The sequence below is a fragment of the Rattus norvegicus genome, chromosome 20 (assembly GCF_036323735.1).
Source record: "Rattus norvegicus strain BN/NHsdMcwi chromosome 20, GRCr8, whole genome shotgun sequence".
Classification (NCBI taxonomy): domain Eukaryota; kingdom Metazoa; phylum Chordata; class Mammalia; order Rodentia; family Muridae; genus Rattus; species Rattus norvegicus.
The window spans coordinates 1,285,565-1,309,307 of record NC_086038.1 but is presented as its reverse complement, the minus strand read 5'-3'; the positions used below and the strand labels follow the sequence as shown (position 1 = coordinate 1,309,307).

The following is a 23,743-nucleotide window of genomic DNA, read 5'->3' as shown; positions in this document are numbered from 1 at the left end:
CTTTCTTTCTTTCTTTCTTTCTTTTTTTATTGGATATTTTTTATTTACATTTCAAATGTTATTCCCTTTCCTGGTTTCCCATCCATGAGGTCCCTATCCCATCTCCCCCCTTCCTCTATAAGGGTGTCCCCCCTCCTAAACTTCCCCCAGTCCCTCCTCCCAGCCCTGAAATTCCCCTACACTGCTTGGTCCAGCCTTGGCAGGACCAAAGGCTTCTCCTCCCATTGGTGCCCAATAAGGCCATCCTTTGCTACATATGCAGCTGGAGCCATGGGTCTGTCCATGTGTACTCTTTGGGTGTTGGATTAGTCCCTGGGAGCTCTGGTTGGTTGGTATTGTTGTTCTTATGTGGTTGTAAGCCCCTTTAGTTCTTGCAATCCTTTCTCTAATTCCTTCAACGGGGACCCTGTTCTCAGTTCAATGGTTTGTTGCTAGCATTTGCCTCTGTATTTGTCATGCTCCGGCTGAACCTCTCAGGAGATGGCCATATCAGTTTCTGGCCACCTCGCACTTCCTGGTTTCATCATTCTAATCTAGTTTTGGTGGCCGTATATATATATGGTTTACATGTGGAGCAGTCTCTGAATGGCCATTCCTTCAGTCTCTGCTACAAACTTTGCCTCCATATCCACTCCTATGTATATTTTTGGTCCGCCTTTTAAGGAGTGAAGCATCTGCACTTTGGTCATCCTTCTTTTGAGCTTCATGTAGTCTGTGGATTGTATCTTGGGTAATTTGAGCTTTGGGTTAATATCCACTTATCAGTGAATGCATAGCATGTGTGTTTTTTGTGATTGGGTTACCTCACTCAGAATGATATTTTCTAGTTCCATCCATTTGCCTATGAATTTCATGATATCATTGTTTTTGATAGCTGAGTAGTACTCCATTGTGTAGATGTACCACATTTTCTGTATCCATTCCTCTGTTGAAGGGCATTTGGGTTCTTTTCAGCTTCTGGCCATTATAAATAAGGCTGCTATGAATATAGTGTGTCTTTATTGTATGTTGGAGCCCAGAAGTGGTATAGCTGGGTCCTCGGTAGTGCAATGTCCATTTTTCTGAGGAACCTCCAGACTGATTTCCAGAATGGTTGTACCAATTTGCAATCCCACCAACAATGGAGGAATGTTCCTCTTTCTCCACATCCTCACCAGCATCTGTTGTCACCTGAGTTTTTGATCTTAGCCATTCTGACTGGTGTGAGGTGGAATCTCAGGATTGTTTTGATTTGCATTTCCCTGAAGACTAATGATGCCGAGCATTTCTTTAGGTACTTCTCAGCCATTCAGTATTTCTCTGCTGTGAATTCTTTGTTTATCTCTGTACTCCATCTCTTAGTAGGGTTATTTGGCTCTCTGGAGTCTAACTTCTTGAGCTCTTTGTACATACTGTATATTAGCCCTATATTGGATGTAGGACTGGTAAAGATCTTTTCCCAATCTCTTGGTTGCTCTTTTGCCTTAATGACAGTGTCCTTTGTCTTACAGAAGCTCTGCAGTTTTATGAGGTCCAATTTATTGATTCTTGATCTTAGGGCATAAGCCATTGGTGTTTTGTTCAGGAAATTTTCTCCAGTGCCCATGTGTTCGAGATGCTTCCCCACTTTTTCTTCTATTAGTTTGAGTGTATCTGGTTTGAGGTGGATGTCCTTGATCCACTTGGACTTAAGCTTTGTACAGGGTGATAAGCATGGATCGATCTGCATTCGTCTACATGCTGACCTCCAGTTGAACCAACACCACTTGCTGAAAATGTTATCTTTTTTCCATTGGATCGTTTTGGTTCCTTTGTCAAAAATCAAGTGACCATAGGTGTGTGGGTTCATTTCTGGGTCTTCAATTCTATTCCACTGATCTTCTGCCTGTCTCTTTACCAATAACATACAGTTTTTATGACTATTGCTCTGTAATACTGCTTGAGGTCAGGAATGGTAATTCCCCCACAAGTTCTTTTATTGTTGAGGATAGTTTTCAATATCCTGGGTTTTTCGTTATTTCAAATGAATTTGCAAATTGTTCTTTCTAGTTCTCTGAAGAATTGAGTTGGAATTTTGATGGGGATTGCATTGACTCTGTAGATTGCTTTTGGCAAATGGCCACTTTTACTATATTAATCCTGTCAATGCATGAGTATGGGAGATCTTTCCATCTTCTGAGATCTTCTTCAATTTCTTTCTTCAGAGATTTGATGTTCTTGTCACACAGATCTTTTACTTACTTGGTTAGAGTCACACAGAGGTATTTTACATTATTTGGGACTATTGTGAAGGATGCCATTTCCCTAATTTTGTTCTTAGCTTTCTCATCCTTTGAGTAGAGGAAGGCTACTGATGCGTTTGAATTAATTTTATACCTAGCCACTTTGCTGAAGTTGTTTATCAGGCTTAGTAGTTCTCTGGTGGAACTCTTGCAACCCAAACTTTCCTTTCTTTTTTCTTTCCTCATTCCTCATCCTCCTCTTTAGGAATCCATCACCGAAGAAGGGCCTACTGGTCCAGGTCATAAAAGGTAAGATTTATTTTAACATAATCTGTGGAAGATTCTTTCTGCAAGGACAAGTTGTGGCCATGATAGAAAAGCTTTTCCAGCTGTAATAAATCAATCTAAATTAAATATGCCATATCTTACAGACGTTCCCTATTATATGTGTATAGATAAGATGGGGAGTGCATCATTGAGATTAGGAATAGATGTTTATTGTTTATTGTATAAGTAACATAATTTGCTTTAGATACATGACACCAGTTAATATTTATTTAATTCTGTCACCTCATCGAATATTCTGAAATACTAAAACAATACATTTTGTAGTCTTTTTGTCTCCACTGGCATGTGGATTCAGGATTCTTCTTCTCATAACCCAGACAGATCTGTTTCTATGATACTGAACAGGATCTGTGATGAGGTAGGGGGATTACTTAACCTTCAGTCAATGAAAATATCCTAGATATTACAAGAGAATTACAAGGAGGAGGAAGCGGAAGAAGAGAAAGAAGGAGAAGGAGGAAGAGGAACAACAACAACAACAACAACAACAACAACGAGAAGGAGGATACAGAGAAGGAGGAGACAGAGATGGAAATGAAGATGAAGGAAGACAAAGATGAAGAAGTAGAAGAGGAAAGAAGCGTAGGAGGAAGAGGAGGAGAAGGAGGAAGAAGAGAAGAAAGAGGAAGAACTAGAATTTCATTTGGTTTATAGTTTTTGAGGGTCCAGGACATTGTTCTTGGTCCTGTCATTTTAGACAAATATCTAACTGGATGGAAGAGATTCTTACCTCATGCTCCACAAAGAGCATATAGAATGGGAGCTGGAGTAACTACTAAAGGCATATCCCTAGAAAGGAACTTCTTCAAGCAACATTCAACTTCCAAAAGTTTCCATAGTCTCCAAAACAGTGCCACTCCTTGAAAATAATGTCTTCATGTCAGTGCAGACTACTTTGACCTAAATTTTGATTCCCTCAAAGGCCCCAAAATGGTGGTTTTGCATTATTAAATTGAGTCTGAGATTTCAGTGGCAAGGTTGGAATATTATGGCTTAAAATGATGTGTTGTGTGTTAAGTTGATAAGAGATAGACTTGTGATTGTTCATCTTGAGAAGTTTTACAGGCATCAGAGTCACCCAGTGCCTATGTCTGTCATCACCCTACACACCCAACTAACAGGACCACACAGGGTCTCTTTCTCCTCCTCCCAGAGATTGATCTGCTGTTGCCAAACTACTGTCAGCTTTCCTCTGCAGCATAGTCTGCACCTTCAACCACATATAGCTTTATCTGTGAGTCTAAGCCACACCACAGAGAATTTCCTTGGCTCATCCTGACTTTCAGAGCTATCATTTAGTGAGTGTAGACTCCAAAGACATCCAAAGAGAAGTCTTTGACGCTTGGAGACATAAAAACTTAAGGGCATTTGACTATTCAGTTGGGTTTATCCAATCATGAGAATTCTAAATTCCTTGATCATAGATGTGTCCAATGACAAGGGCTGTTTTCCCAGCCACTTGAAAGGTTGACCAGGAAAGTAACACATTCAAAGCCTTCCCTGTCTCAAAAAAAAAAAAAAAAAGAAAGAAAGAAAGAAAGAAAGAAAAATCATTTCCAGGCTCTCTCTTTCCCTCTTCCTGGCAAGATTTCTCAAGATGAACACTTCTATAGTACCTACCAGTGAGCAAGCTGCAAAGGGCAGCACCCCATTCTACTGCATATTCTTGCTCCATGGACCAGCGATTTCCCATGAAATGTCATGTAGTCCACCTGTGAAGTACTACAAAGACTTTTCTTTCTTTTTTTATTTTTCTTATTTTATTTTATTTTATTTTTTGCTTAAAATCCTACTGATGTGGGGAAATGCACCCTCTCCCATCCTTTTGATTAGAATCCTACTTTGGATATTATTTCTTTTATAGACCTTAAGTTCAACATTTCTGGATCTATTTTGTTCTCTTCCTCCTGTTTCCTGTTGTATGCCATTCCCTTACACTACCCAAACCCCTGATGCTTTGTGAATATGCAGGACATTACTTGACATCTGCCATTTTACAGTTCTCTTTGTCATTTATCTCAATTATTTGCCTTCTCATTTGAAAAATCAGAAATTAGGACAAACTTTAAAAAATTACCCTTAACTCCTCTTTCAACTATATTTCTAGTTGGACAGCTGTAGCTGCTTGTATTCTAATGCTAATTATGTTCCCCCAAAAACCTGTTTGCATGGGACCTGCTGCTTCTGTGAACCTGCCCTCCCCTCTCCCCATTTGGTTCTAATTGGTAAATAAAGATGCCAATAGCCAATAGCTGGATAGGACAGACAGAGGCATGATTTTAGGATTCCCAGGAAGGAGGGAGAGAGAGATCTGCCATAACAGGACAGTGCAGAGAAGAGGAGAGACACCATGTCTGAGAAAATTGCAGGGCAGAGAGGCATAGCCATTTTGCAAAGGAGCCATGAGTGGGACTGAGAGGTCAGCCCAACTGGGTCTGGAGCAACCAAGATAGAACAAAATTAGTAAGTAATAACTGAGGATTAAGCACATGGAGGTTAGGCAGTGGTCTATCTATTGTGCTGTTTAACTTTTATTAAAATATAAAGGCTCTGTGTGTGTCTTTCATTCAGGGACATAAACGATTGGGTTAGCAGAACCCACTGCCAGGCTTTATGAACCATTATTTCAATGGCCCACAATGGCTTCACATTAAAATCTTCAAAATATAAAGTCATTATAATTTCATCATATTTTAGAGTAGTGGCTTTTTTATTGTGATTTATTCACATGCACATATCATTATACTTCGTTCTTCTATGCCCCATCCATTACCCAGAATTACAGTTTCTTGAACAATAGATGAATCCAATGAGATGGGCTGTATCCACAGTAACTTGAGAAGTTGACCAGGAAACCAGCACATTCAAAGCATTCTTAAGCATCAGTCAATTCCAGGTCAGCATGAAAATTTTGTGAAACCTTGTCTCAAACAAAACAAGACAAAACAGCAAAATGAAATCAAAACAAATCAGAAAGAGGCTTAGGGAAATAGTTGAGTACTAAAGTGTATAGCTCTCACTAAAGGCATAGCTTGTGTGAGATTTTGGGTTCAAAATCTCTTAAAGTTATTTTATTGATCACATTATAGAACTAAGGTGGCCTTATAGATAAATGTACCTATTAATATTCATCTATTCAAAACATGGGCAAAACTGGCATATTTTGTTATACCTCATCCATTGTGTGCTGTAAGGGAGGGGAGAGAATACACCAGTGGGCTCCTGAAACAGCAAAATCTTTCATACTCCCACTACATAAACAGAGTCACTGATCTATCAGGACCACCAGACAAGGACTCCTATTTCTTTTGGCAGTACCAAGCAGGGTCCAAAGCAGAGTCTATAAACACAAAACCTGCAAGCAAATGAGCCGTGTTTGTTACAGTTTTCATTTTTGCCAATCAGAACTCAGGGATTCTGGACTTTCACAAGTGTTCTATCATTGTCCTCTGACATTGAATGTAAATGGTTTTGCCAAAACAATCAAATGAACTTGTTGTTTCTTTTTATTAGGGGGTATTATATTTTGGATAATCATTGTCACTTAGAGAAGAGGTTGTTAGCAGATATGTTTTGGGCTAACTATTGTTGGTCAGCTTAGGTAAAATGAAGTCTGAAGTCAAAATGGCAGTACTTAAGACAAGCTCCCTTTATCTGCTCCCAGCAATTTGGATAATTGATTTTACATATAAACAAATAGGGAAGGATACCAAGTCGGGTTCATCAATGTTTATCTCCCAAACAAATTCAGAGTTGGCATTTTATAGGGAGTACCTGGTTTGTTCCAATTTCCATCTTGTATATAGATTGGAATTTTAAATACAGTTGAGCCACATTTACTCATGTATTCATTCTCTTACTTGGTCATCTTTTTATATACATCATACAGTTGCAGAATCAAAAAAGTTCACACTTCAGTATTCACATTAATTGCTGGTGTTTTAATATTCCAGAATAACTTAGTAGATTTCTTCGATTCAAAGCTGTATTCTGATTTTCCTATTCAGAGCACCCCTCACTTCCTTGTTCCTCAGAGTATAGATAAGTGGATTGAGTGCAGGAGTGACCACAGTGTACATGACAGCAATGATCCTGTCCTTTTCCAGGGAGCTCCTTGAATCAGGATTGATATAGATGAAGAGAACAGGAGCATAGAAAATAATGACAACCATGACGTGAGAGGCACAAGTGGACAATGCTTTGTGCAACATGCTGCAAGAACGGGTCTTTAGAAAGAGATAGGTGATGATGTAGAAATAGGAGAGAAATGTCAGAAAGAAGAGGGCAATGGCAACGGTCCCTGTGAATGTATTGAGCAGCCACCTGTTGAGTTCAGTGTTTCCACAGGCCAACTCCAATAATGGCTTAACATCACAGAAGAAATGATGGACGTGGTTAGAACCACAAAAACTTAATTGAGACGTCAATATGGAGTGAAGCAGAGCAGGAATAAAAGGAATGGCCCAGATGACAACAGTCAACTGGATGCACACATGACTATTCATGATGGAAGGGTAGTGGAGTGGTCTGCAGATAGCCACAAAGCGGTCAAATGCCATGACTGTCAGCAGCAGGGCCTCTGTGCTACCCAGGAAGTGGAAGAGATAAAGCTGAGTTATGCATCCCAAGAAGGAAATTGCTTTGCTTGTGGAGAAGAAGTTCTCAAGCATCTTTGGCACTGTCACAGTGGAGAAGCAGATATCTACACATGCTAGGTTTCCCAGGAAGAAATACATAGGTGAATGGAGTCTCGGATCCAAGATGACGATCATCAGGATGGATCCATTCCCAAACACATTGACAAAGTACATGACCAGGAACGTGAGAAAGAGAATAGGGTTTAATTCTTGAATGTCTGTCACCCCCATGAGGAGAAATTCAGTGACCAATGTTTGGTTCAGTAACGCTTAAAAAGAAAAGATAGAATAGTTTGTGGAACACTAACCTTTGTCCATCTGTCTTTCTCAGCAATACTTTTCTTGCCAACCCAAACACAGTTTGTGTGAGTAGTTTCTATAACCCACAAAGTTCCTGTGAAGAATTAATGTATTTGCCTATCATACTATTAAATATTAAGTCTAAATTTCTGCTGTATATTCCTATTCAAACGTATTTTAACTTGTTATATTTTTTTACTAATAATATCCTTTTTTTTTTCAGAGATGGGGACCGAACCCAGGGCCTTGCGCGTGCTAGGCAAGCACTCTACCACTGAGCTAAATCCCCAACCCCTAATAATATCTTTTTATTGGAGATGCAGAACCGGTACCATCCTACCATTTTCTCTAGCTGTATTTACATTTTGATCCAACTTTCTTTTCATCTCTTTTGTTGTCCCTAACTGGTAGTAGCTTTAAAAATATCCCACCAGGCAGACAGCCTCTAAAAGTAGGAACATTCTTGAAGGGTTTTAACATGAAGAAAGTAGTCAGGGATAAATTTGTTTCAATCACAGAGTTAATAGAAAAGTATAGACAGTTTTATCACAACAGCAATTCCACTTCATCGACGGATGTATATGGTGTAGACACATCTTTGCACTGATTTGTTTCTTAATCATAATTGAGCAAGATGAGGTGAGAAACATGACCACATTAATTTCTGAAGTCTAACCAGATCAGATTTGTTGTAGCAATAGTGTCTTACATTAATCTGAACCATTAAGAACCTTAGAAATAGATCCCTAAGATGTTCTCTGATCTCCAAATGCACCCACCACAACTCAAGCAGTTCCCTCCCTCCGTTTCTTGATTGCTGGGGTTAAAATCATACTGCTTTGCTGACCCAAGACACTTTCTGCATAATAAATTGTGCTTTATGATATTTCTATTCTCCAGCTTACACTGAGACTAAAGAAAACCCTTTCCAGGTCACAGAGTATTTGAATAAGAAAATGTCTGCTCTGTGGACCTAGCAAAGTTCTCTCATTTTATCAGGAGGAACTACAAATACCTATGGCTTTAGTAGTTTTGAACTCTTGGCTTCTCTGTTACCTATTTGAGCTCATTCTTCAAACATTGAGGAGGTTCACTTAACTCTCTGCTAGCATCACTAATGGAACCATGGTAAACAACTTTCTTGTGTTTTACCTTCCCAAAAGTCAGGCTGCCTTAAATCATTCTACTCTAAAGTTTCCAGGGCGGATCCGCCCTCCCAATTTTAAGACAGTTTCCTCTCTATGAAATTAATTCCTGGCATTCTTTCCTATCAAATGAAGCCTTGTTTTCTCCTACAGAAATAAATAATTTTCATTTTACCTGCATAATCAGAAAAGAAGTGTCTTCAATGAATATTAAATGTTTTGAAAAATAAGTGAATTGGAAAAGTTTTCCTACTTAATAGTACACAGAACTTACTAAAAGAAAGGTAACTTTTAAAATTGCCCTCAGTATTAAGGAAAGTACCTGTATTGCTTCCCCGAGATACACTGGTAGAAGCAGACATAGCTGTGAGAAGTGGTTCTTCTGGTTCCTTTCATCAAAGGTGTCCTGGATTCACTCTGTGTACATAAAAGAAGAATGAGAATCAGTGTGTGGAGCGTCCGTGCTGTTGGGAGGCACAGAGAAAACTCCCTAAACTGCACTGGAGTTAGACAAAGGCTGACACCAGGGAGAGTCCTACAAGAGAGGAACCACACTGGGTGAATATTCAATTTGTACATCTAAAACTATAAAGTTAATGAACTGGAGAAAATGTGTAAGGGGCCTGATGGATACTAAGCTTTATAGCTGGAAGACAGTCTGAGAAATGATGTAATCACCAGAGTCCCTTTGTGAAGGCTGCCTTCAAACAACTCAGGGCATTTTCTTTAATGATCATGCATATTTTTTCTGTTTATTAACACAACAGTTTGTTCTTCTTAAAAATTCAACTCCTCTGAGCATGGCTATTTATGAATCTTTAGACCAGAAAACAAAGCAGTTCTAAAAATATATATCAAAAACCCCATTTATCTAATTTTCAAGGAACTATAGCATTTGCAATGGTCAAAGCTACTAATTCTGTTCAGAACCTTCAATATTTGGGGATCTTAGTTTGCCTTTAGAGAGTGTTTAATTAAATATGGTGATGAATTGAGACAAAGTGCTGTAATACAATGCAGAATCCAAACAACTTTCGCAATCCTTACACACAGTGAGGAATTCATCTCAAGACTAACTCTAGGGGAACCAACACAGAACCCTCAGTATTGATGTTTGATGTTGCAGCCAGATAACCCTCAAAAGTACAAAAATTATAGGAAATTTCCAAGTTTACTTCTAGTGCATTCACTTACCTGACTATTATTTGTTAAGACCACAAGTGACAAAGATTCTAAACTTTGTGTACACAAATTGCACAGGTTGCAATATACTGGAAGTGACAGTTCATGTTGTGGTTCTGGACTACGTTTCATCTCCTGAATCCCTTTGTGCCATCAACAATCCTCCTGGTGTTTTAATGAGACAGATCTGGAGACATATAAACCCCAAGGGGGCTCATCCCCTGGTACTGAGTTGAATGAGTATGGAAATAAACAAGGTACATTTTCCCACTTGCAAAAGGAAGGTTTAATGTAGGGCAATTCCTCTGTGGTTCTCTATTTTTCCAAGCTACATTGGCACCTGTCCTATGAGATAAGATAAGCTAAGGCCCCAGCTTGGCTACTGCTTTGTAGAGACCGTCATGAAATATTTACTAGTACTTTTAGCATAGGATCTTTCATGTTTATTTTCTTTTAGTCCTCCAAATGTTGTAACTTTTACATTTGTTACACGAACAATTTCACATTTACTATGTTAAAGTTCAAGTTATTGCAAGTTATCTTTGTACTTGATGACTCAGTCAGACACACTGGGCTCTATTTTGTAGTTCTGTTTAACCCATGGATATTTTCTTTACATTCTTTCCCAATGGCATTTATTCACTAAATGTGGTATTAGGCTACATGAGGACCTTCACACTGAAGTAGGTGATAGCCATTGAACATCCTCTATCGTGCACATTCTTACGTGTCTCTTATTTCCTTCCTGTGCCCTCTTCCATCATGTTATTCCCTCTGGTTTCTCTAGAATCTAGATAGTTTTGCTTCTATTTCACGTCATATATACATACATGATATTCTGTGTCTATATAAAATGTAGATGTAATCTAGGAACCCCAACTGCTAGGTTTTTATGCTAACAACATAACTTTGTTTTTCCTTATAACAGAAAAGTTCTATTTGTGTGTGTGTGTGTGTGTGTGTGTGTGTGTGTGTGTTATGTAACATTTTCTTTATCCATTCCTCAGTACACAGACACCTAGGTTTGTTTTATACTTTACATATTTTAAATAGTGTTGTACAAGTGTCTATGTGATATGTTGATTTGGAATTCCTTCAGTCCTATCCCTGAGTGGAATTTCTGGGGTAACATAACAAAAATGTTTTCAGTTCACCTCTTAATCATGAATGTTGGGGAGGGGAAGTAAAAGCCTGTACTGAAGATTGGCTCAGCCTCAATAGCAGCCTCAGGTGATAGTTCCCATTGTCTCCCACAGTCATTCTTTAGTCCCTTTGCCTAGGGAGGTATGTAAAGCTCCTTATCTGCTTGCCTCAGGAAAATGTGACGAAGGAATTTCAAAATGACTCCTTTTCATCCCTCTGATTTAAAGAAATGATTCAAGAAGAAAAATTAAATTGGTTCTTTAGAATTGGAGAAAATTACTTTTTCTCCCCCAATCTGGTTTGTGAAACTTTAATCTACTGTATTTCCAGGAGAGAGAGAGAGAGAGAGAGAGAGAGAGAGAGAGAGAGAGAGAGAGAGAGAGAGAGAGAATATGAATGCATGACTAGATAGCTCAGAGACCTAAGGTAAAACCAAACAATACTGCTATAAAAACAAACAGACAAATAAAATGAATACATAAATAGTATCAATAAAATGACTCCTAATGTTATTCTGCTATACTCAAAGATCAGTGCCTAAATAATCATGACCAGAAAAGTTTCATTCTACAGCAGACAGAAAAAGATGCAGAGTCCCTTATCCAGACATTGCTCAGGAAGAGAATCCTTGGAGTGCATAGATCTAAATGGGATATCTCCATCAGATCCCTCCCATCAGAGCTCAAGGAGCCCCATTGGAAGAGGAAGCATAAAAGCCTTAGGGAATGGAGGACACTAGAACAAGACCCCCCTGAATCAACTAAGCAATGCTCATATGAACTCATAGATATGGGAGCAGGAAGCATGAAGCCTTCAGGGCTCTGCAAGAGGTCCTGTGCATACATAGTATAGCTTTCAGTTTGGTACTTTTATGGGGCTCTTGAGTGTGTGAATGAGTGGGTCTCTGATTCATGTGACTTGGGTTTCATTTCCTTTTTTGGGTTGCCTTGTCCAGCCTTGATGTGATGATTTTTGTTTTATCTTATTATTTTGCCATGTTTGGACAATAACACTTAGAAACCTACGATTTTCTAATGAAAAACAGAAAGGGAGTAGATCTTGAGGGGAGGGGAGTTAGGGAAGAACTGGGAGCAGTAGAAGACAGGGAAACTATAAATCGGATCTATTGTTATTGTATGAGAAAAGAGAAAAAAAAACATAATAATTTTATTCCCTTCACTAATATGTACTAACCAAAAGATACAAACAGAATACAAGTACAATTTATTTATCTTAAAAATGGATGGTGCACACATATTTCTTAACCTAACCCAATTACATTCAATAAAATATTAAAATCAGTTTAAGATAGGCAAAGGTTATAAACTGATACCCACAAATACATTCAAGAAAAAGATTCAGTGGCTAGTGCCATACATGGTCGAGGGTCCTTTGGATTTTCTGATAAAACATCATTTCATACCACCATAAATGTTTCCTATATATGTTTCTTTGTCCAATTTTCTTTATAACGTATGTTATTAAATTCGACAAATCTAGCTGTTTCTAAACCTTTTCACTCCCTGGTTATGTCTCACAAGAGTTCTTGCAATTGCTTCAAGTCAGAGCCATTTTCTCACCTTCCTATATAATGCACTCCTCACTTCCTTGTTTCTCAAGGTGTAGATGAGTGGATTGAGAGCAGGAGTGACCACACTGTACATGATGGCAATGATTCTGTCCTGATCCGGAGCACTGCCTGAGGTGGGACAGATGTAGGTGAAGAGAACAGGAGCATAGAACAGAATAACAACCATGAAGTGAGAGGCACAAGTAGACAGTGCTTTGTGGAGCATGCTACAAGAACGGGTCTTGAGGAAAAGATAAGTGATGATGTAGAAATAGGAGAGAAATGTCAGAAAAAAGGGAGTGAGGGCAATGGTGCCCGTGACTGTATTGAGCAGCCAAAGGTTGAGCTCAGTGTTTCCACAGGCCAGCTCCAGCAATGGCTTAATATCACAGAAGAAATGATGGACATGATTGGGACCACAGAAGCTCAGACGAGATGTCATTACAGAGTGAAGCAGGGCATGTAAGAAGCCCATGATCCAGATAGTCACAGTCATGTGACTACAGAGCTGGCGATTCATGATGACAGAATAGTGGAGTGGTCTGCAGATAGCCACAAAGCGGTCAAATGCCATCACTGGCAGCAGCAGGGCCTCAGTGCTACCCAGGAAGTGGAAGAAATGAAGCTGAGTTATGCATCCCAAGAAGGAAATTGCTTTGCTTGTGGAGAGGAGGTTCTCCAACATCTTTGGCACTGTCACAGTGGAGTAGCAGATATCTAGACATGCTAGGTTTCCCAGGAAGAAGTACATAGGTGAGTGGAGCCTTGGATCCAAGATGACAATCATCAGGATGGCTCCATTCCCAGTTATATTGACAGAGTAGATGGTGAAGAAAATCACAAAGAGAATAGGGTTTAATTCTTGTATGTCTGTTACTCCTAGGAGGAGAAATTCAGTGACTGAGGTTTGATTGGACATCACCTGTAAGAAAGCACAATTATTATACAATGCTACTCTGCATGTTGATCAGTCTTTCTGGCCAGAGATTTTCTTTTCATAACCAAAGATTTTCAGAGTGAATTATTGTTTTCCATGATGTCTTTTCAAGTTTTTCCTAATATTTACCCATTATTATGTTAAGTAAAATGTTACATAAGTGTCTGTCATGGGTTGTGATCAAGCAACTTCTAATTTACTACATTATCCCTAATCACTTCCTTTTTGGTTAGTGACTTTGAGTAGAACACAAGCCCATCACACTTTCTTTATGTGAACCTTTTTTCTTTTTAAGCAAAAATCTGTTCATTATTCACTCAAATTAAAGCTATATGAACTATGTTATCTTGCATTGTGTGTTTCAGAGCTCTAGAGACAGTGACCACATGGTAACTGTTCTGAGTCTCCAGAGATCAGCTGACTACATAGCGCTTTCTATTCAGTGAAGCAAGGATCTTTGAAGACATCAGTGCTTGCAGTTCAGTTCAGAGAGAACTTATACAAAAAGAAGCCGAAGACATCTAGGCAGATCAGGTAAGAGAATGCTCACCCATGGTATCATTGTATCACCATCTTTAAAAGATGCAGGAGCTGATTGGAAGGGCTTGCACTGGTCTCTAAAGAAGGGACAGTGGGATAAGGTCTGCCTTGAATGCAGCGAAATATGCAATGAATGACTTATAAAATGCAGCAAATAGGCTTAAAAATCTCAAAATGTCACAAGGTGAACCTGGTACTTGGGAACATGGTGAAAGGATTCAATTACTTCATGCTTTATTATACACATTGCACTTCAGCGTGGCTAATTATTGATGAAGCATTTCTTATTTTAAGAAACATTTTTGCTGTTAAATGTAGGGAGAATGTTAATCTCCTATGAAGTAACAGAAGTACATGATAGTCACAAGTGACTGCTGGAATCAGTAAGTGTGGCAGAGCTCTTTTTTTTTTTTTATTGTTGAGGATAGTCTTAGCTATCCTGGGTTTTTTGTTATTCCAGATGAATTTGCAAATTGTTCTGTCTAAGTATTTGAAGAATTGGATTGGTATTTTGATGGGGATTGCATTGAATCTGTAGATCGCTTTTGGTAAAATGGCCATTTTTACTATATTAATCCTGCCAATCCATGAGCATGGGAGATCTTTCCATCTTCTGAGGTCTTCTTCAATTTCTTTCTTCAGTGTCTTGAAGTTCTTATTGTACAGATCTTTTACTTGCTTGGTTAAAGTCACACCGAGGTACTTTATATTATTTGGGTCTATTATGAAGGGTGTCGTTTCCCTAATTTCTTTCTCGGCTTGTTTCTCTTTTGTGTAGAGGAAGGCTACTGATTTATTTGAGTTAATTTTATATCCAGCCACTTTGCTGAAGTTGTTTATCAGCTTTAGTAGTTCTCTGGTGGAACTTTTATGTGAACATTTACATTTTGACCCTATCTTCTCTTTATCTCTTAAGTTGGCTCCAACAAGGAGTAGCTTTTTTTTTCCTATTTTCTTTTTTTGTCCTTTTTTTATTGGATATTTCTTTATTTACATTTCAAATGTTATTCCCTTTCCTGGTTTCCTGTCCATAAGGTCCCTATCCTTTCCCTCTCCCCTTCTATAAGGGTGTTCCCCTCCCTATCCACTCCCCTTATGGCCTCCCAACATTCCCTTACACTGGGGGTCCAACCTTGGCAGGACCAAGGGCTTCAAGGAGTAGCCTTTAAATAGTCCCTTTAAAGAAAAGAACTATTGCACTGAAGGAATTGACCAATGTCATTCCATGAAATTAAAATATCCTGCATAGCAAAGATGCTATCCATAGAGTCTAAAGAATGAGCAAAAGTATTCTCTAGGTATACTTCAGGCAAAGGATTAGTAGCTAAAGTATGTAATAGATTGCAAACCCAGAAAACTCTACTAATCAATAAATGAACCAAATATCCAAATGGACATTTCTCACAAAAAAGAGAGATGAATGGCTAATACATAGTTTTAAAGTGTTCGAGTTCTTTAGCTACCAAAGAAATGCAAGTTAACCTACTTTCAGATTTCTCTCATTCTGGACAGGATGGCCTTCATTAAGAAAGCAGTGGACAACAAATGCTGGTGAGGAATGTAAAGTTGTGTGTAGTCACCATGGAAATCAGGCTGGTTGTTTCTCTAAAAATTAAATGAAGAACCACCATGTGATCCAGCTCTATTGAATCTGGGATGAACCCAATGGACTCTACATCCTATTACAGACATAGTTGCACATGCATGAACAATCCTGCTGCATTCCCTATGGTCAGGATAGTGAATCAATCAGCCTAGATGTTCATCAACTAACAATGAATAATGAAAACATGGTACTTATGCACAATGAAATTTTGGATTTGCAGGAACTGTGATGTTAACCAGGCAACTAAGGCACAGACAAGCAAATGCCATATGTTCTCTCTCATATTCAGTCCTACTTAAATATGTAGATCCAAGTGGATGTAAACATGGGTAAAAAAACAGAAAACTAGAAAGAGGACCATGTTACTAGGAAAAGAAGAGCTTTAAAGAAAGGAATGTGGAAGAGAGTGGAACAATGTGGAAGGGAAATACAGGGGACCAACATAAGAGGAGGAGACAGGGAGATGGGGGTAGGGAGAGTCAACCAAAATAAAATGTTTGAAAATCCCATGTGTATATCCATTATCTTGCAAACTAATTTAAAGGACAAAATCAATATATTTTAATGCATAAAAATGCAAAGAAAAGGGGTTGGGGATTTAGCTCAGTGGTAGAGCGCTTGCCCAGAAAGCGCAAGGCCCTGGGTTCGGTCCTCAGCTCTGGAAAAAAAAAGAAAGAGAAAAAAAATGCAAAGAAAAAGCTATGTTTCGATATGGTAGTAATCATACTTTGTCTATGTAAAATGAAGAGAAAATAAAAATGTCCTAATTCAGAATTTTTTTTTTCAATCCAGGAAACATCATCAAAGCAGATGATCACAGTAGCCAAAGATTCTGACAGTATTTGCGTATATTCTTCCCAACTTTATTTGATGTTGGGATTCAAGTTTCATAAAATAAACATTTCCAAGTTAAATTTCTAATGGTATGTCAATGCATGTAAATGCAAAGCACTGCTATAAGATGTCTTCCTAAATCTTATTTATTTATTTATTCATTGATTGAGGTACAGTGACCTTCTAAAAATGTAGGTCATTGATTTGTCTTGACTGACTTGACATAGAGCTCCAGAAATGCTCCCTGTATTTCTCCAGGTCCCTGTTCTCAAACAGAGACTTCCACATCCATTCTTTATTGCTGAGTGTTAAGGATCTAAACCTGCGTTTTCCTGCTTGTGTAGTGAGCACTTAACACTTCCCCAGAGCTCTTCCTCTGTGGCTTGCTTTTTTGTTTGTTTATTGGGTCATAGTCTCCATATAAGCAGTTTTCCTGCCTCAGCTTTCCAAGTGCTGGTCTTACAATCCTGTGTGGCTCAGACAGGTCCAAGTTACTTCTTGCATTATACATTGGGCTTTCTTGTGCTTTTGTTTTCCAAGATGTCCTGAAGTTTTATTTTAATCCCAGGGACCCTAGATCAGAAAAGCTCTTCCTATGTAGACTCAGTAGTCCCTCCCTCATTGCACCAGCAGCAACTGCCAAATCCTCATTTTAGTATGCTTGAAATCCTGTCTTTTTTGAGGTCTAGCTTCTTGGGCCCTTTGCCCACTAATCAAAACATAGTTTACTTGACAGGTACTAAAGAACTCTCCTCTTTTCTCTTCTAGCTCCATCAGTGTGACAATGGTATTTATGTCCTCTTCTTTGATCCCAGAACCTTGTCTGCTTCATCAGTTTCCTCCTCAGATTATGGAAATATCCAGCTCTTTGATCATCAAAAAACATGTTTTCAAATACAACCCCTCCATTCCCTTCTTTCTTTCTTTTTTTTTTTTTTGGTTCTTTTTTTCGGAGCTGGGGACCGAACCCAGGGCCTTGTGCTTCCTAGATAAGCGCTCCACCACTGAGCTAAATCCCCAGCCCCTCATTCCCTTCTTTCAAAAGTCATTTTCTGTAAGTGTCTATTTTTTAAGTGTGTAATTAAAATAATAGTGCTCCTTTCAATGAAAATAAAATTAAGTAAATATGAATACATTAATTGTAAAACATTTAATATTTGATTACAATTTCAAAGTTTACTAAAAGGCTTTTTGTGTTGTTTTCCTTTCTCCTCAATATTAAGAAAGTACCTGAATTACCTCTCTAAGATAGAGTGATCAGAGCAGACATCGTTATGAGAAGCGGCTTCCTCTACTTCCTTTCTTTCAAAGGTGCCCCGGATTCACTCTGTACATGAACAAAGAATCAGAATCAGTGTGTGGAGAGTCAGTGAAGCTGAGAGTCACCAAGAGAACTCCTTAGCTTCAGGGGAGTTGAATATAGGTTAACACTGGGTGATTCCTACAAAGGGGGAATCATCCAAGCTGTAGAAATAACTAGATGAAGAAAATAATTAATGAACTGGGGAAATCTTATAAGGATCCTGAGAAATTCTAAGCTTTATAGCTAGAAGACATTCTGAGAAATGGGGTTATCAATTGTGTAATTCTTTCAAGGGTTGGTTTCAAACAATTCAGTGTGGCTTCTTTGAGTGTGATACATATTCTACGAGTCTATAAATACAACAGGTATTCCTGTTTAAAATCTAGCCTCATGGAAATATATATTTATCATTCTCTGAGCTGGAAATCAAAATAATAGCACCAAAACACATGTGGGGAAATACTTACCTATTAAGGAAAACTGTCAACCCAACTGTTCTGTACAACCAGAATGTTTTTGTTAGCAACACTTTTAATATTTAGAGCTTTCCAATTTGGAGAATGTTTAGGGAACCAAGTACAGTGCAATTAAATGAGACATAGCAGTGAAGCACAAAAGCTAAAGAAGTTTCATGAACATCAACCATAGTGAGGAGCCCATCACTAGAAAGGAAAGCAGCCTGAATCCTGCCTGCTGATGTTTAATGTTACAAACTGTTAGGCTAAAGAATGAGACATTTTAATCCTAAATCACTCTCTTACCTGACTGACTTTTGAAACACTTTTTTCAAGTGCATGTCAAGAAATTGAGCAAGTTGGGAAGTATTTGAAGCGACAGTTCATGCTGTACCTCTGGCTTACTGTCTTCATCTGTAGATACCTTGCTACTGCCCTGAAATTCTGCAAGTACGCTAAGAAGAGTGAGCTCTAGACATAAAAGTCCCAAGGGAGCTTGTCCCTCAGGCTGAGCAGGATAGATGTGAATATTAATAGGGTATTTTTCCCCACCTGTCATAGGAGAAATGTGCTTGCATAATTCTTCTGTGATCCTTGTGTTTTTCCTTATTTTTTCCCACAGTTTTAGTTACATGGACAAGAGGATAAGGTGGCCATGTACATCAACACAGTCAATTTCCTTTTATCTCTTTACAGTTTTGAGTTCATTCCCTCACCCATACAATTTCTCTGGAAATGCACTGTAAATTTAATGGGAATATAGACTTTAAATATTTTTAATTGATGGCAGATAATTGTTTTGATTTGTGCTATTGAATAGTTTTCCACATTTGTGATGGTTTGTATATGCTTGGCCAAGGGAGTGGGACTCTTAGAAGTTGTAGCCCTATCTGAGTAGGTGTTGTCTTTTAGGAGTTGGCATGGCACTGTAGTGTGGACTTTAAGAGCCTTATCCTAGTTGCCTGAATGTCAGTATTCTGTTAGCAGCCTTCAGATGAAGATGTAGAACTCTCAGTTCTGCCTGCACGATGTCTGCCTAGATGCTGCTATATTCCCTCCTTGAAGATAATAGACTGAACCTCTGAATATGAAAACCAGCCCCAATTAAATGTCATTTGTAAAACTTGTCTTGGACACGGTATCTGTTCACAGCAGTAAAACCCTAAGACACCATTTTTTTCTCTTGTCTTCATCTCTCAAGTGCTGTAGTTTCAGAGATGTACCACTCTCACTGACTGAAGGTCTGTCCATCATCCATCTGTGGAATGATATCATGTTTCCTTAGCATCATTTGTCAAATAGTCTCTCTTTTCTCCAACATATGTGTTAAATTTAATGTTGGTTTGTGAGATAACTCAGTGTTTAGGGCACTTGCTGTGCAAGCATAAGCAACATAGTTTTTAATCCCAAGACCCACCTAAAAGCCAGACTTGAATTGTCACAACCCGAAATACCAGCATTCAAGAGACAAAAACAGGAGATTCATATGTAATGTTGGCTATCTTTCAGACATATCAAAGAGCTCCTGGTTCAGGGACAGGCCTTGTTTCAATAATGTGAAAACTGTTTGAATAAGGCAACCAAAATAAATTTTAAACCTTCACAAACAATGACCTGCACATTGAATCTGTGCAGAAATAAGGGAACCAAATAATTTTGGGTCATTAGGTTTACTTCTGCAACCTCGATTCCATTTCACTGTTGTATATCTCTGTTTTTGTGCTAGGAACATCATTGTCAATATTTCTCTGTAGAGTAACTTGAATCAATGTTGGAACACCTCTAGCATTGTTCTTTCTTCCCATTCTTGGCTCTTCATGGTCTTTTCAAGCTCGGTATGAAATTCTTTCCTTTTATATCTGCCAATAATATCACTTGGATTTTGATGAGAAAAGTGCAAAATCTGTACATGGAATTTCTGTGGGAAATATAGCCAATTTCAAAAGATTAATGCTACTAAAATGTGCATAGCCAAGAATCTCTCATAATCAGCTGTCTTCTTCAACATGTTTTCTTTACTTTTCTCTCACACAATAAATCTCAAATAGAACATCCCTTCCATAGAGTTCAAAGGAGTCTCCACAGAGACAACCACATACATCTATATCCTAGTATCTACTCATTTATGTCCCAGTTTGCTCACATGTCTCCAAACCATCTCACTTTCTTTTTTTTTCCAGAGCTGGGGACCGAACCCAGGGCCTTGTGCTTGCTAGGCAAGTGCTCTACCACTGAGCTAAATCCCCAACCACCATCTCACTTTCTAATCCCCTTCAATTTATGCTTTCATTAATACATATATTATACAACATAAGAGGTAAAAATACCTCCCTATATACTAGTGTTCTCTGCTACCTTTAAAAGCCTTTCCCCATGTAGGGAGCTAATAACTAACAACTAGCAGGTGATTTTCCTGGGTTGGTCTGCCTTGGATGATAATCCACAACACATTTTCTCTCATTGGCAAGGCCCAGGAGAAAATAATTTTAGGGAAGAATCCTGTATTAATATACTTTCCTGTTATTATTAAATATATATAACAATCAGTAGGTATTAGCCTACCCTTCTGAGCAGATCTCCGCAGATCTATGAAGATGTACTGTCTTGTAGTGATGCTATATAGACAAACAAATGTTTAATTTTTAATGATGCTCCTATAAGATTTTTAAAATTATATCAGTATTTATTAAGCTTTTAAGTTTTATAGTGTGATTGCTATTAGATACTTTTCTGATATGCAAAACTGCTATGGGAACTCTGTCAGTTTCCTGTGTTACTAGTTAATTGCTTCTAGATAGTAACCAATCTTTCTACTACCCAGAGCTCATTCCAAGAGGTTGTAATACAATTAACCAAAGCTCATAAAAAGGGGAACTAATGATTTAATATAGGTGCTAGGACAGATGATATAATTTTGACTGCATTTATCGATACAAAACCACTAATAACTTAGTCTTTGTTTTTAACTTTCAATGACGTATTGGATCTGTGACAGGTGAAGGATGTTTAGTCAGATAATTCTACAGGATATGCATTCAATCATTCTTTGTTGTAAATTTCTCTTTCAATTTATGATTTGATTTTATGTGTGAACTCGTGATGAACTTTTTAACATATGAGCATGTATTTTGAAAGCTGTTTATGGGCTGAGGACAAAGAGGAGAGAGAGGAACTGAACTGAGGAGAAGTTTTTTAGACAGAACATTCTAGACAGTACTGAACTCAAGAAGAACTTAGAAGGAAAGGGATAGCATTGGGGAAAATGGCATTGAGAGTAAAAGCATTATTGTGACATCAGAGCAGGAGGAGACAGCAAGATTAGGAGAAAACAGAGGGCAATAGCTTAGAAACTCTGAGTAATAAAAAACTAAGAGAGCAATGTGCATAATGCAGAGGGAAAGAGGAAAAAGGAAGATTCTGTAGCAAGCAGAAGGAGCAGGCAAGCTTCTCCTTAAAATGGGACAGACAGGTCTTTTTATATTAACACGGCAGATTTAGTCTTATTAAAGGAACAAATCTTTCTTCTTACAAACTTGGGTTTGATTAATTTAGCATTAAAAGGGTAGAAGCTTTTTTTTCTCTAAGCAGTAAAGATTGGAGCTCAATTTTTACCCAGGATGAATGAATTATTTCTGTACTGTTGCTGGGTCTTTTGCTCCATAAGCATATGTTAGTATGCATATGTATGTTTATGTAATTGTGAGAATATATGCTTGTGTGTGTGTGTAAGTATGTAATTATGAGACTGTATGCAAGGTGGACCCAACTGGTTGAATGGAAATATATAAATGTACATGCATGGACCTGTATATGAATTTATATGTTCATGTATCTTTGCTTATGTAAAAGTTTTTCCTTTTGCAAGCATTATTCTCTTCTCCTGGTTCAATAGAAGTTTATTGTGCCAAGCTTCCCCTTGGCCTGACAATTTAGAGGCATCTGGACAAAGGGAAAATTCTCTAGCAATTAATCCTTTACTTAATCTTCCTGCTGTTTTAGGGTGATGTGCTAAGTGCCAGACACTGCAGTTTCTGACCTCAGAGGATCACAGAAGGCAGGTCAGCGACAGTAGCAAAGTAACTTAGACTTAGATAAGTAAACTTTTTGTTATTATACAGCCACCCTACGTATCTCTTAATACAAAGATTTACTGTCCACCAGTGCTCTTCCTCCCTTCTATTCCTCAGGAAGAACCAACAAGAAAGATACTCCACTAGGGTAGAACCAATCATACACCCCCATCTATAGCTTCTTGTGCCTTAAATTTCATATATACTGAAATCAGCTTCACAGAACAAAGAGAGCTAGGCACCACAGTTTCTTGTCCATAGCGAATGCAACTTCCATAAAGTATCCATATATCTTCCAGTACTAAAGGACAGTACCCCTGGGCCCATGGGCAAAGAAACACCTTATGTAGTGTGGATATGGGTCAGAGGCAGAACAAATGGCAGTTTTCTCATCCTAGTTTGATGCTTGGCTTGATGGTCAAAATTGTTTTATACCTAGAACACATAAAAATCAAATAAAGTCAAATCCAGGCAGTGCAGTATAGGAGGAGGAGGACAGAAATAGAGATCTGCATTCTGCCATGTCTCATGGCAAGTCTGCGGGAAATGGTCAGAGACATGCCCTTCAGCAAGTGTGAGTCATAGATACAAGGAGCTTTGCCTACCATATTGTAGAGCAATCATGACACCAACAGACCTGCCTTCCAGGGCTTAGCACAGGTGAACTATAGACACTTGGGTGCCACCACACCATTGCAGCTCAATCAGAAGTCACTCAGGGGCTGATCAGACAAGGTACTAACCTGCAGCAGGATCCTCCACAATGCAAGTATGTGGTGGACAGGTCAGAGAGAAAGATAAGTGGAGCAGCTTCAACATTATGAGCCTAGGTATAACTGGAGACTCAAGGGCAGAAAGAAGAATCCTGTTGTGAGTGGCCATCCCTGCCACTTTGTGCCTTGGTAAGGTTCAAGCCAGAACTGCCACTGAGTTTCATGACTAGATCCTTGAGTAAGCATCAGCAAGAGCTGGTGTAAATGTCCATGATTCATATTATCACTAGAGAACACAGGGTTGTTCCTGGTTAGGTCAGTGGCAGGGGAGTATTTAGGTTTCCAGTAGCTGTGTACAAGTGACCATGTGCCTCACTGGTTGCAGTGCTTTTGAGAACTGGCCCCATGACTCACTGGTAGTTGCACTGTAGGTGCAGAATTTTGCCTGGAAGCACAGTGAAGCTGACTGTGCTGGTGTGGTATGGATGAAGTGGCTCTGAAGATGTGAATGTGGGACAACTGATCCTATCACCACTAGTCCGCTATATGGTAGCACAGATGCGGTAGGCCATGCTACCAATGGGATCATGAAAAGGGAATAGGTTCTCATCAATTACAGCACTGGGAAGAGAGGGCAATGTGTCTGGCCTGAACTTCAAGCAGTGCTGACTCTGGGGGTGGGGGCTGCAGTGAGTGGAGTTCTGTGGTTTTGAGGGATGAAGATCTGGTTCCACCACTCCTCTACCATGAGGTTGTGTG

General features: G+C 38.7%; 2 protein-coding genes and 1 long non-coding RNA gene across 3 annotated transcripts; 1 reads left to right on the top strand and 2 right to left on the bottom strand.

Annotated features, from left to right (window-relative positions):
- Positions 1 to 6,526: 6,526 nt before the first annotated feature.
- Positions 6,527 to 7,417, bottom strand: Or12d14c (olfactory receptor family 12 subfamily D member 14C). Its single transcript, NM_001006599.1, has one exon. It carries the CDS (start codon positions 7,415 to 7,417, stop codon positions 6,527 to 6,529), a length of 891 nt encoding a protein of 296 aa, NP_001006599.1.
- A 5,101-nt stretch (positions 7,418 to 12,518) lies between these two features.
- Or12d2c (olfactory receptor family 12 subfamily D member 2C) lies at positions 12,519 to 13,445 on the bottom strand. Its single transcript, NM_001001422.1, has one exon. The coding sequence runs from the start codon at positions 13,443 to 13,445 to the stop codon at positions 12,519 to 12,521; it is 927 nt and encodes a 308-aa protein (NP_001001422.1).
- Positions 13,446 to 14,006: 561 nt separating this feature from the next.
- On the top strand, positions 14,007 to 21,610 carry LOC134483840 (uncharacterized). The gene is made up of 2 exons (XR_010060934.1): positions 14,007 to 16,532; positions 17,212 to 21,610. It is a non-coding gene; the product is annotated as an uncharacterized LOC134483840 (long non-coding RNA).
- The last annotated feature ends 2,133 nt before the right edge of the window (positions 21,611 to 23,743 follow it).

Bases quoted from the DNA above. Each gene is read 5' to 3' on its own strand.
- Or12d14c (NM_001006599.1), bottom strand. From the start codon at position 7,417: ATGGGGGTGACAGACATTCAAGAATTAAACCCTATTCTCTTTCTCACG.
- Or12d2c (NM_001001422.1), bottom strand. From the start codon at position 13,445: ATGTCCAATCAAACCTCAGTCACTGAATTTCTCCTCCTAGGAGTAACA.